The sequence below is a fragment of the Rhopalosiphum maidis genome, chromosome 1, assembly GCF_003676215.2.
Source record: "Rhopalosiphum maidis isolate BTI-1 chromosome 1, ASM367621v3, whole genome shotgun sequence".
Classification (NCBI taxonomy): Eukaryota; Metazoa; Arthropoda; class Insecta; order Hemiptera; family Aphididae; genus Rhopalosiphum; species Rhopalosiphum maidis.
The window spans coordinates 50,124,217-50,139,838 of NC_040877.1; the positions used below are offsets into that span (position 1 = coordinate 50,124,217).

At 28.7% G+C, this 15,622-nt stretch overlaps 1 protein-coding gene across 2 annotated transcripts; it reads right to left on the reverse strand.

Annotated features, from left to right (window-relative positions):
* Window positions 1–3,619: 3,619 nt before the first annotated feature.
* Window positions 3,620–6,127, reverse strand: LOC113549022 (coiled-coil domain-containing protein 137). 2 transcript variants are annotated; one of them, XM_026950164.1, is made up of 4 exons: window positions 5,970–6,127; window positions 4,628–5,114; window positions 4,300–4,546; window positions 3,620–3,743 (listed from the first exon to the last, which is right to left on the reverse strand). In XM_026950164.1, the coding sequence occupies exons 1-3, from the start codon at window positions 6,044–6,046 to the stop codon at window positions 4,301–4,303; spliced, it is 810 nt and encodes a 269-aa protein (XP_026805965.1). In that variant the 5' UTR covers window positions 6,047–6,127; the 3' UTR covers window positions 3,620–3,743; window position 4,300. The 2 variants fall into 2 exon arrangements, with proteins under 2 accessions (XP_026805965.1, XP_026805966.1); XM_026950165.1 differs by lacking the exon at window positions 3,620–3,743 and having other exon boundaries at window positions 4,275–4,546.
* Between the last annotated feature and the right edge of the window lie 9,495 nt (window positions 6,128–15,622).

Sequence of the window (15,622 nt, forward strand, 5' to 3'; positions counted from 1 at the left end):
TACTTTAATTTGTGTTTGATTAAAAAAAACTGCATAAAATTAATCGAACATTGGCACAAGGTTTTTTTTTTTTTTTTAATTTCAAGTTTAATTACCAGAGCAGCATCTTGTATATAAGAAGTTATTATAAGGCATCCCCACCCAAAACCAGCTAGTGATCATCGCCATTCACTCTATTCTATAATAATGGTTAAAAATACTTTTAAAATAGATTAAATTATATATTAAATTAAATACTGTAATACAAAAATATTCAAATATATTTTTCAACGAGTACCTACCTACTTAAATATAAATACATTTATATAAAAATAAAAATAAATTGTAATCATTTTTCAAATATCGCCTCGCATAGCATTAATTTTATAAAATGTGTCAATAGCGCAATTTATGATTTTTTTTTATTTATAGAAATTAAATTCTACTAATATTCTAAAACTCTTCTAGAATTGAGCACGATAATTGGATACTAATTGAAAATAAATACTACCTACATACTACATAATGCACCTTGTAACTAACTACTCGATACAATACAATGTAACCTCCTGCAGAGTGTAGGTATAAGTAAGTACTTATTTATAGTTACAAATTAAAGTTTACCTACTTACATTGATTGTTGTATTCAGAGTAGCTGGCTGGTTTCATTTTACAGTTAAATACGTATACCTAAGTTAGATTTTCAGTGACAAGTCATAAACAAAATATAATTATAAATATTTATACAAAATGAACGTCAATGTCAGTCAATAAAATAGCATTCATCATTGTCCATAACAAAATCATCATTACAAAAACCAATCTAATTAATTACAATTTCAAAATATAAAAATAAACGTCAATTAGCTAGAGTATTATAAATTATGATTGTAATCGAGTGCGTCATAAGACTCAAATTAAACTGCCTGTTAGTTTGTACAAATAAAATGATCTAATGGCTATACAAGTAGCAGATGATAGTTATATATATTCCATTTAGTCATTAAATCAATCGTTTAGTAAAATTTAAATTGGGACAATAAAAGAATCGGTCACGTCAATAAATATATTATTGAATTTTGCGACCCTTATAATTTGTATGAATGAAATACCTATACAAACACAATAGACCTTTTAGAAACCAACATTTTTTGAAGAGATTTTTGAAAAAATTACATAAGTGGCTGAATATTTCGGTCATTAATCGTCTTTACAATCAAGAAATTTGAAATTTGAATATTTTAGCATGTAAATTAGGTATATAGTAGAGTAATCCTAGACCCTATTAAAGTCTATTAGGTACGATTTTCTAATGTTATCTTTTCTTGAATTATACTTTTCAACTTTGGTTAAATATATTTAAAAGTGATGAATAAAAAGTTTCAATTAAATTGGAAAAAATTGGCCCGTCCTACAAAAGAGCTGATGAAGTTGCTTATATCTATTTTCTTTATTATAAAAATAGCGTCTGGTTATAGTTGTATTGGGAAGGCAAGTTAAGGTTTGTAATGTTAAAGAGTATTAATATTAGACCAGTGCTAAAATATTTGAAGACATAAAAAAATGTGTAATATAGTGGGACACTGGACACCGATAACCCTAGAGCAGGAGTCCACAATCTTTTGAGACAGTGGAGCCATAAGTTACAATTTACATAATTTCCCAGTTTTTAAATAGCCACAAAATTTTTTTTTTCAATATTTTAGTATTTGTTTATAGATAGGTACATAATTGATTTTCGATTTAAAATAAACGAATTTATACATGAAATAATATGTATTCATGTAAAAACATACAAATATTTTTAGCACTAAACATATTCAAGTATATTATTAACTATAATAATAAATAATACATTTATTGAATAATACATTGTTATATCGTTACATCAATGAGAGCATTGGCTTTGCATGCTTTTGGAAAATTTGGTACACACTTTTAATTTTAGTTGATTATGATGGCCTGTGTAGGTATTTCATAATATTCTTAAAAGCAACAAATATGTAAATAAAATAATATATATAATAAAATAATTATTTTTGCGTATGGATCTAGCTAGAGAACCGCAACATAAGATCGAAAGAACCACAGGTTGCCGACCTCTGCCCTAGGGTCATACTAGAGATTGATCTAAGAATAACTAATAAAGAAAAAAGAGCTAAAAAACAATTAAAAATTATCGAGGAAAGACGTAAAAAAACTTTTGAAACTTTTGAAACATAGTCAGTTTTACACCAAAAAATCAATACGTTAACACGTTGTCAAGCAATACATGTATCATAGAGAACAAAGAATTTGACAAGCTTAGTCCAATTTGAAACACCAACAATATTAGTCTATTGATAAAACATAAAAATGTACCTATATTAAATCACAATTAAAAAACCGTATGGACGTAGCCACGTAGGGTCATATATTATAGAATCTTTCAACAGCAATAATAATAGACACAAAAAGTAAAACGATGCAGCTCTTAAGATGGATACAGAAACAAATAACATAAGATAAGCCGATATGTTTTGAACCCAAAAAAGTGTACTGCAATTTTAAATAAGGACCTTGGAAATTTAATTTTTATGAGTTAAATACAATTTTTTTAAACGTTTCAAAGTAAGTACTGACTTTTGTTCAATCCATCAAATAAAATTACATCTAGAAAAGTACTATTTTGCATAAATAGTTCAAAAAATATACACGATCCTATCACGGATATACCTATATAAAACTATTTTTTTTTTCAAAAATAACTTTAACTTACGTATATGTATTCCTTTCTAGTTTTTTTGACTTAAGTTATAATTACATGATGTTTAAAACCAAAAGCTCAAGTAATCATTATGTTGCTTGAGATGTTCAATGTTGTGATAGTCCGCCACGAGTGTCGTTGCCCGCAAGAGAATTTAACTTATATAATATATGTAACATAACGTGTAGTTTTATAGGTATACCATGTACCATATACATTATATATAGCCAGTAAACAGTAAACACTATACATAGATAACCAAAACGCCAAAAACTAAATATCCAATTTATAAAATATCCTTGTCAGTAAGTACTATTTTTTTTTATAATTATCAGTTACTTATTTTCTACGATTTGATGCTAATTAATCTATAAGCTCATAAATCATGTAGGTCAGGGGTCACCAATTTATATTTTTTAAGGGCAACATTAGTAATCTGAAAATTTCTTACGGGCCATCAAAATTTTAAGTACATATTTACAATATTTAAAAACCAATAATATTTAACAAAAATAATAATTTACAATAATAACACATATAATTTGTCATAATATGTGTTATTTATTCCTTGTCTGTGGACCATAAACGGCTCGCGGGCCACCATTTGGTGACCCATGATGTAGGTCATATGAAATAAGTGTAGTAAGTGTACTATCTATATACAGATTTTTAGTTTAAATATGCCTTCATAATATAATAGTTCAGTAATATTAAATGATGAGACAAATATCTTATATAATTATGCTTGCTTTTACTGTATGACTAATAATATATTTTCATCACTTCCTTTTGAATTGAATTAATTGATTTAAACATAAACATATTGCTTAGTGTTTACTATTTATTATTAGTTAGCGCAGAATAGCTAATTTATTAAGATTTATGGTACAAGTTAAATTTATATTATGACTGCATTTTCCATTATAATTTAAATTATGGACGTATGCGTTGGCCGAGTTGTGTAGTTAATTTTTGTAGAAGTATACATCCCAACTAATTGTTCTGTAATATCAACATCCTACAACAGTTATTAATTAAATTAATGACATCATATATTTTTATTGAATAACATGCAAACATCCAACATATATATATTATGAACATGTGAGCTTTTTCTACCATTATAAATTATTTAGTGCAGACGTGCAGTAATGTAGTTACTAGTTATATATGTATAATACTAAATCAGCACTCAAATTTAGTGGGTAGCTATAATATTACTATATTCATTTTGGTGTAATAAAAATGGTTAAAAAAATTTTTTATATACATTATAATAGGTATCAAGTATAAATATTTTCATCTTATAGATAAAAAATGCATTTGAAAATAAACTTTCACCAATTAAAATAATATGAACCTTGATTATTTTGAAACATAAGAAAAACATTTATTATAGCAAAATAATCAGTTTATAATATATTTTTGATGTCTCTTTATTCTTTATAAAAACAGATTAAAAACGCATTCATGTTTCAAAAATTAAATTAAATTTTAATTCATCAAATAATTTTATTGTAATAAACTATCTAAAATAAATAAAATAAACTTTTTTTAATATAAATATTACTAACTTTATTCAGTTTTATTGGTTACATTTTTTTTTAACTGTCTGTATGCTAACACAGCTGAATCTCTTTCTCTTTCTATTATCCTACGATCAGATAAAGACAATGCTTTACGTTTGCCAGTAAATGCTTTTCGTTGGATTGCACTTTTACTAGGTTTTTTTAAAATTACATCATTTATTTTCTTTGCTTTTACAGAGTTGCCAGTATCTGTTAACATGGATTTCAAGAACAAGTCATCTTTTCGACCAGGCTAAAAATAAATATAATTAATAATCAATAAGTAAGTCCAATAATAAACATGAAAAATAACAGATTATAATTTTTTACTTACTCTATTCTCAAAATCATTAATAACTGCTTTTCTAGGTTTTACAGTCAAATTTGGAGGACAATGTACAGTTTCTCCAAATTCAATATTGTCTTTAACATATTCAATTGCATGTTCTTCTTTACTTTGTGTTTCTTCGTCAAGTTTTTGTTTTTTTTTCTCTTTTTTTTTATCCCTTTTTAGTTTAGTTTTTAATTGTCTTTTTCGTTTAGCTTGTACTAATTTTTCTTTTGCAGTCTGAACAGCTGTGGCTTCAGTAACAACAACTCCACTATCTCGAATAACATGTGTTTGTTCAGGTTTTTCTTCTAGCTCAAATGCACATTTTTGATTATTTTTTGTTAATCTATTTCCTATATCAATGTATGGTTGACTTTTATTTTTAAGACCACGTTTAGCTAATTTTTTTAGTTGCATAAATTCACGTAAGCTCCGAGGCACATCTTGACGTTTAGGATCTTTGGGAGGCTCATTAGTTTTTCCTTTTAACCTGTATTCAGTAAAAAATTGTTAGTTTATACCAAATCATAATAGTTATAAAGTGTGTAATCAAAAATAAAGCTTGAGCAGAAGTGAAATAATTTTAAATTTAGTAATTCATACATTCTGATCAGATTTATTAAATGTCACTATGTTAGCTTAGGTATATTTGATTATTAATTTTATAACAAAAAAATATATTTTAAGGAAGTATTTAAGTAATCTTTGAATGTTTTAAAAATGATTGAAAAAATTGTTTATGAAATCAATGATTATTATTATTATACTATGTATGTAAAACATTGAAGAACAATACATATTAAGAAAATGTCACCTAATGATTCAACACTAATTGTTCATTTTTTATAAGATCTAGTAAGTAGTAGGCAATACATTTTGAATTTCATATTAATATGACAACTAATAAGTAAATCTAATAATGTATAGATAATATTTATAAAGTATGTCCACAGTGCATTAATACATTGTCATTAGTCCATAATATAATTATAGCCAATAGCACTCAATGTCACAACTAGCGGTGGAGTTGAGACCTCATCATTTCATGAGAGGGGCTCCAAGACTTCGACACTAAATAATATTAATACATATAAAATGTAACCTGCACCTAGGCCTGCAGTGCCAAAGTTGCAGCACAGATGTCTGATAGAACTATAGTAAGTCAGTAAATACTAATGTTACTGTGAATAGATTATTAATGATTTTTAAATGTTATAAGTTATTGAAATATATTCAGCATTTTTACAATTTTTCATAGAAAATTTAAAGAAACGGGTAGGTACGTATATTATTATAGTTGTTGATTAAATAAGAAATTTAAATTAAATTACTATGTCTGACTTACTCTTCATTTCGTTTGGAAATTTGTTCAAATACGTCTTTTACTTTTTTTTGTTTTTTACTTTTAAACTTGCGTGCCATTATACATGAATATAAATAAACATTTAATTAAAATAAACAGAAAAACGAAAAATTAGAAAAATCAAAACAAAAGCACGTTGATGTTGTGTGATAAGCACTTGTCCGAAAAACGATAAGAATATAAAATGATTATTAGGAAAAGAAATTCCACAGTAGTACCAACTGAATAAATCAAAATAACCATATTAACTCACAATTTAAGATAGTGTTAGCAAAATAAATAAATATAGTATATTGTCTACAATTGCTTGCTTAAATCTTATTCCTGAAAATGAATAAGGAAAAGTTATGTTTCTTATTTTTTTTCAGCTACTTGTTTTAGTGTTGGAAAATCATATAAAGAGAGTAAGGAATATCTAACTGAATCATTGGTTACGTATTTACGTCTTATATTAAAATACACATGTTTACATGTGATTGTACACACTTGGATTTTATTAACCATAGGCTACAATTCCTCTAAAATCACAATGTTCTTAATCTTTTACGCTAACCAGTTTTCAACAAAAGTGATTTTTTTTTATTTTCTTAAGATTCAAAAATGAATAGCCGTAAAATTTAAAATGTTTGCTAAGTATTATTTATATTATCATTTTTTATAAATATTATAATTTTCAAATAATTGTAATTAATTTTGAGCTCTTTATAGACAATTATATTTGCGTGCTCTATTAGTATTTTTTAATAGCAAAAATTGATAAATGGGTCAAAATCCTTGAAGATTGAATTAATAATTTCTTAATAAGTTGTTAATTTATTCATTAAAAATATTAAAAAATGTATATTCACAATATTTTTATAAACGTATGTATGCTAATAGACCGTCTCCGTTTAGAATAGTTTTCTATTTAAAACGTATTATATCTTTAAAATTTGATTTATACCTTTTTATTATAATTATTTATTAGGACACCTTTTTTAGAGCTGAATAAAAGTTCAATATTGATAAAATAGTAATAAATAATAATATGAAAATATTAAATAATAGAGTATAATAATATTCATTATTTTTTCAGATATAAAATTCAAACAAGAATATTATAGTTTATAGTAAAAATTATAATATGAAACAAATAGATCCTTTCGACAGTTGATTTTTCAGTTGAGCTTCTTTTTCTGCTACCACACAACCTCTGAATTGAAACATAGTCAACACATTTTCCATCAGCTTTATGGAAAAATTTTCTTCCACGGGCAATGAATGATCCAACACATATATTTCGTTATCAAAAAAATAAAACAAAAATACATATTAAAAATGATTAAACATATTGAAAATACAATTTTATCATTTCATAATACAAAATTTCAAAAAGAAGATGATATTATCGTGCTTTTTAACCTTCTAATCGGTGGCCACTATTTAGATTCCTCACTCTTTTCTAAAATTGTTAAAGAGCAGGATAATTAAAATATACAAATTTTTTTACACCAAAGAAGATAAATTAGCTATATTACTTAAAAAAATAAAAATACTTGTTTTTGTACTGATTCAACCAGCAATTGTTTATAATAAGTAGGTATCTCGTACACAACGTAATAATGCAAATATTGTCACAAAAAACATTCATCATTCTGCTAAGAATCTGAAATTGTTGAGCTAGTAGTTGTATCAGATTTAGTGACGAGAAAATTATAAATTGTACGTGCTCCTTTCATAATAGAAACATAATTACGAGTATATTTGTTAACTTGTAGTTATGTTTTGTGTTTGAAATTAAAAAATGAGATGCGCTATCAGAAAAATAATAATGAAAATTTCAAATTAAGATCATTTGAGAACAGTAAAGCTTTGTAAAACCAAAAATTTAATATTTGCATGTATTTTAAGTTATTGTGATCTATAGAAATCGCATGTACTATAAGAACAAACACTATAGCATGCCGCCGACGTTAATTTGATATAATTAGCTAACCTAACCTTGGATATATGTTTTAATAATTCATAATTCATATTTATTATTAGATAATAAAAACTTGATTTCCAAAATTGTTTAAAACAATTTTTAATAGATTGATATTATATATAACTTAATCTAATGACAATATTTGTTGCTAATAACCGTATTATACATTAGTATGTGTATATAAATAAAATAATAATAAAAAATTAATAACATACAATGCAATGTTTAATAAAATTAATAATATCATAATTATTTATTTTGTGGATGGCTGATAGACTCTGCAGATTAGCATGATTTCATGTGTACATAAAATCGATTTCAAATAATTTTTTTAGTTAGTGCCTACATTTTACCTCTGCAATGGAGAATAAGCGTAAGCACTAAGCACACAGTAATTGAAGATGATGATGATGAAAACCACATCCAAAAAAAGTTAAAATCCTTGTTGTCGAAGGTAAGTATAATTTACATGTAAACGTTTATAATAATAATTTATTAATAATATTAATTATTTTTTTCTATGCTATAGACATTTTGCAGGACAATGACGATAATCGCGACATCGGTTATGATTCAGTCATAGTGATCGATAAGTACGCTGCTAGTTAGTACTAACTTGGTTATTCATTTCTCATTATAGTTTATAAATATGATTTTTTTCCCTAATCTTCAATATATAATTTTTAACAAAATCACAAAATAATTTACACATTATTTAACCGTATAGTATGCTGAATACTTGGAAAATGTGATCGCTTGGAATTATGGTCCAATGGTTCTTTATGCATATCGTTGGAATAATGAAGAGTCATCTGAGGTGATGATATCGGCATCATAATGAATCTTAACATGGATGATGATACAATTAACATTGTGCGTAACTGTATAATTTTTATATTTTATTTATATTTATACCTAAGTATGTTTATTTAAAATATATATTGTATAGATTTTCGTAACTCAATACACTCGGAGTAAGTCATTTTTATATGAAACAGGAAAATAAATGTTAAATACAGACATTTTTACTTAAGCCTATTAATTTAGCTTGTATTGTTCCTCGAAGTCACGTATTGCACTGCTTTTATTTAAATTGTTCATAAATGATATGAATTTGCCAATTCGCGAGGTATGTCATTATTATATAATGACGATTTTAAATAATTATTTCATACTATTAAATACTTCAATAATATCACTACAAAATAAATAAAGTATTAATAAGTTAGGATCATACATTTTCGTTTCGTTCTATAATTATTTTATGATATTTATGTAAATTGTTTTTATATTTTTAATTCGTTTAGACCAGTTCAAGTGAATTGTGTACCATCCTTAACTCTTAAGTCAGCTAGTTAGTGTAATGCAGTGGAATGCATATTTAACGTCAATGTTGACGACACAGACTCTGGTGAGTCTAGCTCTACAGGGGTGTGTATATTCTATTGTATAGTTATACAAATTGTTAACTATTTTATGATATTATATCTTTTTTATATTTTAAATTAGGTTAGACAAGAATTATTTACCTACCGCTTAATAAACCATTCAAAACTGAGTAAGTTTATCATACTTATTTACATTCATCATCCACCAACCTTATAACCAATCACTCAGTGCACATATTCGAGTCAAGTTCCCTGTTCCTATTTTAAGCTTACTGTAATTCGATAGATTCAAAATTTTAAATTTAAATCTAATTTTAAGTTTTTATATATTATCTTATAGTTTTATACACCCTTATATCAAAATTAACAAATACAAAAAGTTCAATACTAAAATTAATATAATAAATAATTGATTTACAGTTATAGTTGATATATCTAAAATATTCTGTGAAATAAAATAATTTACCTACATAAATTAAAAGACCCATAATATTAACCCATCAAATAATATATAAATGTATAATAGCTGATAATACTTTTACAATTTTAAGTAAAAATTCAAATTATAGTTTTTATTAAAATTAATTTATTAAAAAAATAGCTAGATTTAAAAAATAAATTAATAATCCTATAATTAGTATGTTGGTATTCATTTTTTAAGTGACTAACATAGGTACCTATTTTATATTTTAATGATTATAATTTATGTATTTTTTTTTTTATTTACAGGGAATGGACCAATATTTCGTTTTATCCATTACAATATTATAAAAAAAGTTAATTAATTCTGCCAACATCTAAGTATTGTCACTATAACACAATATAATATATTATATTACTTTAATATACATGATTGCAGTGTTATATATCAACTGACAAGGTCAATTAATCAATTATAATATGCACACATATAGAAAGCAAAAATTCAATAAATATACATAGATTATTATCAATATATATATAATCTAAAAACTAATATTTTTTACAAATATTAACACAAATCTTTATCTTATTGTTTTTGTTATCGATTAAAATTGTGAATATGAAAATATAATGAATTTTGTTTTATTATATAATGATCATATTAATATTCGAATTATGCAAGATTGATTGAGAAAAGTGTACCTTTCCTGGATTTTATAAATGAAATAAAAATGAAAATTTGAACAAGAATAACAAGAAAACAATAACAATAATAAGCAAAAAAGGAAAAAAAATATCGACAGGACGCCACGAAAATAGGCGGGGGGGGGGAAGATACGAGATGGCGATTCGATGTAAAAAAGCTCGTACGCACAATACGACGACCGCTAGACGGCCAGGCGAAGCCCGACAGCTTCGGCCGCGGGAGCGATGGTTGACGGCGAGCGGCTAGTACGCGATGTCATGCGCGCGTCAGGCGGCGATACAGACAACGACTCTTCGACGAGCGATGTAGACCAAAACAGCACGGGGCGAGTGAAGAAGATTTGAGCCTGCGGAATCGGCGACCACCGGATGGATGCGACCCGGCCGGCTTCGGCTCGCCTCGCGACGAAAATAACAGTTACGCTCTCCCCCTCGCCACTGGCGTGTCCCGTAGTCCGTCGCGCGCCGCCGGACCCTGTGAAACGCACGATTTCCACGGGTCCGGCACAGCTGACGTCCGTGTTTCTAGCTCAAAACAATGTATCGTCATCACTCACCTCGTGCCAAAAAGTCTCCGCTGCCGTCTGATGCATACAAGGTGTACCACCGGGGCGGGACCGTTACCCACGTCGGTACCGCTAGCCGTTCGTCGTCGTCAACGTTCACCATCGTTCCGCACACTAACCGAAAACTGCCGGGCGCCCGCCAAACCGTCGTAGTGATCAACCGCATAGACGACCGAACTCGCGACGCCTGCGACACCCGCATACCACATACCACCGCCCCTTTACCTGATTTCGTTGCCATCGACCTGTCGACGTCTTCGGTGATGGGAGAGGGGTGGTGTTTGCGGACGCCGTCTCAACGCAAACAGCAGCACAAACGTAAAGCGGAGTGTTTAATCCGCATCCACGTAGATAACAAATCTGTTGTATCGATATCTATAGATAAATTTAAAATAAATTAAATATAATGCTATTAAATTATTATTATTTGTATTTTGTTTTTAATTAAATGTGTACGAATAATAAATTTAAAAATGTTAAGACACGTACACGCATCATTTATCACATGTCTTATAAGCACCTGGTACTAAACTTGGTATAGAAAAACTGTCCGAACCGTCACTAATTTCAACCGCGATGTGACCTATAATTCATTTATACGGTAAATTTAAACACGCTGTCGCGGGAGGAACAGGATCCAGACGGTAAACGGTATACATCGACGAGACAGGTAATCGAGCTGAAAAAAATTTTCGAACTAGACAGAGGCGCGTAGAACAGCGCAATCGTAGTCGCTGCAATTCCAATCGCTGCCTGTATTCCGGATAGTCTGGTATTTCCGGCGCAAATGTATTTGGTTTCCGCTCTAAAGCCGGCTTGTCGACTACGAAGAAGCGGATAGATCTTTACCCGTTGAGTTTGGACGACGACGGAACGCGACGCAGCTGTTTTTTCAGCCGTTAGTGAAGATGCTTCCTCGGCAGTGGTCGTGGCTACAGTTGTTGCAGTGCTTAAACTCGTTGAGCTCGAGATGAGTTTGTTCGTGAATATTTGCGACATTTTTCGTTAAAGCTCACATTGTATATATGTCATCCATCCACGTGATCACCGCCGTCTGTCCTCGATCGACATAGTCATCACTCGTCAGTAGACGATGCGACAGTGAACTCTCGAGCCCATCGCCGTTAACACCCGTCGTCCCTGTCCAATACGGGGAGCGTGTGTCTATTTCAGTTCCGGTTTCTTTTCGGTTTTTAAATTTCGGTTTCGGTTTCTTTTCTGTTCTTTTTATAATGTTCCTGTTAAATGATAAGTACGTTTCCTGTTTTGATTTTATACTTCTGTAAAAAAAAAAATTGGTTGTGTCAATTTTTTAAAAAATATTGTAAAATATTAGTAGTGAATTGACACTCAAATTATTATATGTTATACTAATTTTCAACCAGATATCTTATAAATTGTTTAAGTTAAAGAAAAAGACTAAATAAGTAAAATTATTTCTAAACACTATTAATGATATGTATATTAAACATAACCTCGTTTTAAATAACCCTTTTTGTTTTTTTTTTAATTTTTATATCTAGTTTATACTTTAATTGTTATGTATTATTAACTAATTACCACTTATTGTATAAATGCTCGGTATTTAAAATTTTAAAATATCACCAACTTTTTATTTACTATCACCACATACTATAGGTGTCTATAGTATACTATTTAATCTGTTAAAAACCGAAATTAATCGTAAAAAACCTTTATAAAAAAAGTAACAGTTCCGCTAAGGTTATGGTTTTTAAATTAATTTAAATTAGGGTTTCGGTGAGGTTTCAGTTCTCAAAATTCAAAGGGTTCCGGTTCCAAAACCGATTCTTTTCGGTACAATTCCAGTTCCTGATTAATAGTACGCTTCGATCTTAAAAATACGTATATTTAGTTTTTAAGATGAAAAATAGCAACAAAAAAAAACAGGTGCCATGGCCGGTTGTAATATAAAATAAAAATCTCAATTATATCGTGTTATTATGCGCGCAAACAGTTTCGACAACCCGTCATAAGATGCTTGTAAATGTTAGAGTCGAAAAATAAATCCTTCACCTCGAAAACTTGCATACGAGTTTTTTTCAAAAAACTGATTTTTACTGTACTTAGGTGGTTAATATTTTGATTTTCTTGATTTTTTTATTTAAAAAGAAAGTCCGACGGTGCCTCATGAAATCTACAACATTTTTAAACCAATCCCGACTACTTTCATCTTAAAAATACGTATATTTACTTTTTTAGGTGAAAAACGTCAAAAAACCACCACTTTTGCGGCAACCTACTCAGGTGAAACACTTCAATACGGTTTTAATATTTTTATCATTGTTATCCGGCTTTTTCGCCGGTTGTTCCATCACCGCAGGCCAACTTCTCTACCGCTTGTTGTTACCTTTGTATACGCGCAATTTGACGTTTCGTCTCTATCAAGCAGTCGGTCGCATTGTTGCGTAACAATTAATTGTTGAGCTGTCGTAAATCAGTTACGATTGCATAACTGCTGTATTGGTGTCATCGAGGCAGCATCGCTGTCCACTCAGGTACCGCTGGCCACTGTGTCGCCGTCGCCACCGGGCGGTGTTATTGTAAAAGTCAGATGTTGTTCGGCTTTTTGCCATGCAGAGGGAGTCTAACACGTCTATATACGATCGTGCGACACCCCTGAACTCGTCATATGACTGGGTACCGGAGAACGTACGCTGGTGATTTGTCGCCAAACTCCGTAGTGCCTCCTCTTTTCCGTACCACAATTTTACGTAAGTCATCGGTTCGTCAACAGTGATATTGTATCTTTGTGTAATTCCACGCTATTTACGTTAACGCTACCAAGATGGTAATGTTTTACACTTCGGATGCCGGCCGTTGCTATATCAGTCACCATATATACGTATACTGATACGTATAACTGATTATATTATACAAAATAGTTATTAAATGAATATTGAAGAAAATTGATAGTATAAAAATTTAAAAATGATAATTAAATTTTATAATAATAATAATATTTATTTGTATAGGTACATTGTACCTATGTTAATTATAACCTGTATTTAAATTTAAAAGTAAAAAATGAACTATATGAAACTTATTATATATTATGTTATTTATATTATTACTTATATTAGTAACATATTAACATTGTAAACTTTTATTTGCAAAAAAAAGGTAATTGAATAATACCATTGATTATAAATACTAGTATTTTTTCTGAATGATTTTAAAATTTTAGCGGAACACTTATACTAAGGCCACGGAACACCGGTTAAGAACCACTATTTGTAGTGTATATATGTACGGTTTCGATACCGCCATCCTACGTGTTATGTGACGTCGCGTGGTTTACAATTTTTTTTTTCTTTTGTCATTATTTATAGTTGTGTAATGCACTAATTCCTATATACAAATCAACTGAATGCCGTCACAAGCCAATTACACACTAACAATTTGATTGTGATTGCTGCTGACCAATGCCTCCTACCGTGGGTCTGATACTCTATATGGCACCAGGTCGTTTAAGTCTATTTGTCCTGCGTCGTTGAACGTTTTCATGGGTCCAGAGCTGCTGACATTCGTAATCCTAGATTTATCATTCAATTGTAAGTTCACACGTAGTGTGTATAAGTAAACAAATTCATACATATTTCAAAATGTATAATGAAAAATAAATGTCTTTTTGAAGATAGAATAAAATTTCGTTTAGACATTATAATAGGTATTATATTATCATTAATATAATGTTGCTCTGCGCATAAATGTAGTCAAATTGTCTGTACAATGCGCCGGACAAGACAAGTAATGTGATACACATAATGTATTACTATTATATTTATATTCATTTGATCATTTTAACTTTAAATACAGGTGTTATTAGCTATAGATAGTTACTAAACAATATCAATTATTTATTAATCATTAATTACCATAGACACCTGTTGGCGGTTTGAAGAAAAACTAATTTTATGTATTTTTAAGAGAGTAAAAATGTGTTATAGACTTGAAAACATGTTGGCAATAGCGAAAGAAAATTCTTTAGTTCCCCTGGGAATTTTGAAAAAAACGCTTTTTACCAATTGAAAAAATTGACAAATGCACGTAATGTACGCGTTAATAACAATAATTAATGAAACACTAATGTCCCAGTTAGGCATTTTCATAATTCCATTATGAAATTCACACATTGTGTACTAATGTGTATAAATAAGAAAACATTTTAAAATGCATGTATAATGACAATTTTGTTGTTTTGATAATAGAATACAAATACTACTTTTGTAGGCTCATTTCTCAATACCGTTACTACGCCTCTGGCTATATACCTATTTAATACGTATAATGCTTTAGTAGTTAGTATTATTTTTTTTTATTGTATACTTGCTATAGACATAATTTAAAACGTAAACTATATTTATTTATGTTTTATATTATAATTTATAATAAATAGAAATAAAATAACATATTTAAAATTAACAACGGTTTCTATTTTTTAGAACACACACCCGAAACAATTTTATGACCTCGTGATGCACATCAACAATTCGCGTACACAATAGTTCTGTCACCACCGATAGAGAAATCTGCAAATATACAACAAAAATTAAATCAATATGATAA

Coding starts and splice junctions, on each gene's coding strand:
- LOC113549022 (XM_026950164.1), bottom strand. CDS start 6,046: ATGGCACGCAAGTTTAAAAGTAAAAAACAAAAAAAAGTAAAAGACGTA. Junction 5,115..5,969: donor ATTTCCAAACGAAATGAAGA/GTAAGTCAGACA, acceptor TACTGAATACAG/GTTAAAAGGAAAAACTAATG. Junction 4,547..4,627: donor TTAATGATTTTGAGAATAGA/GTAAGTAAAAAA, acceptor ATTTATTTTTAG/CCTGGTCGAAAAGATGACTT.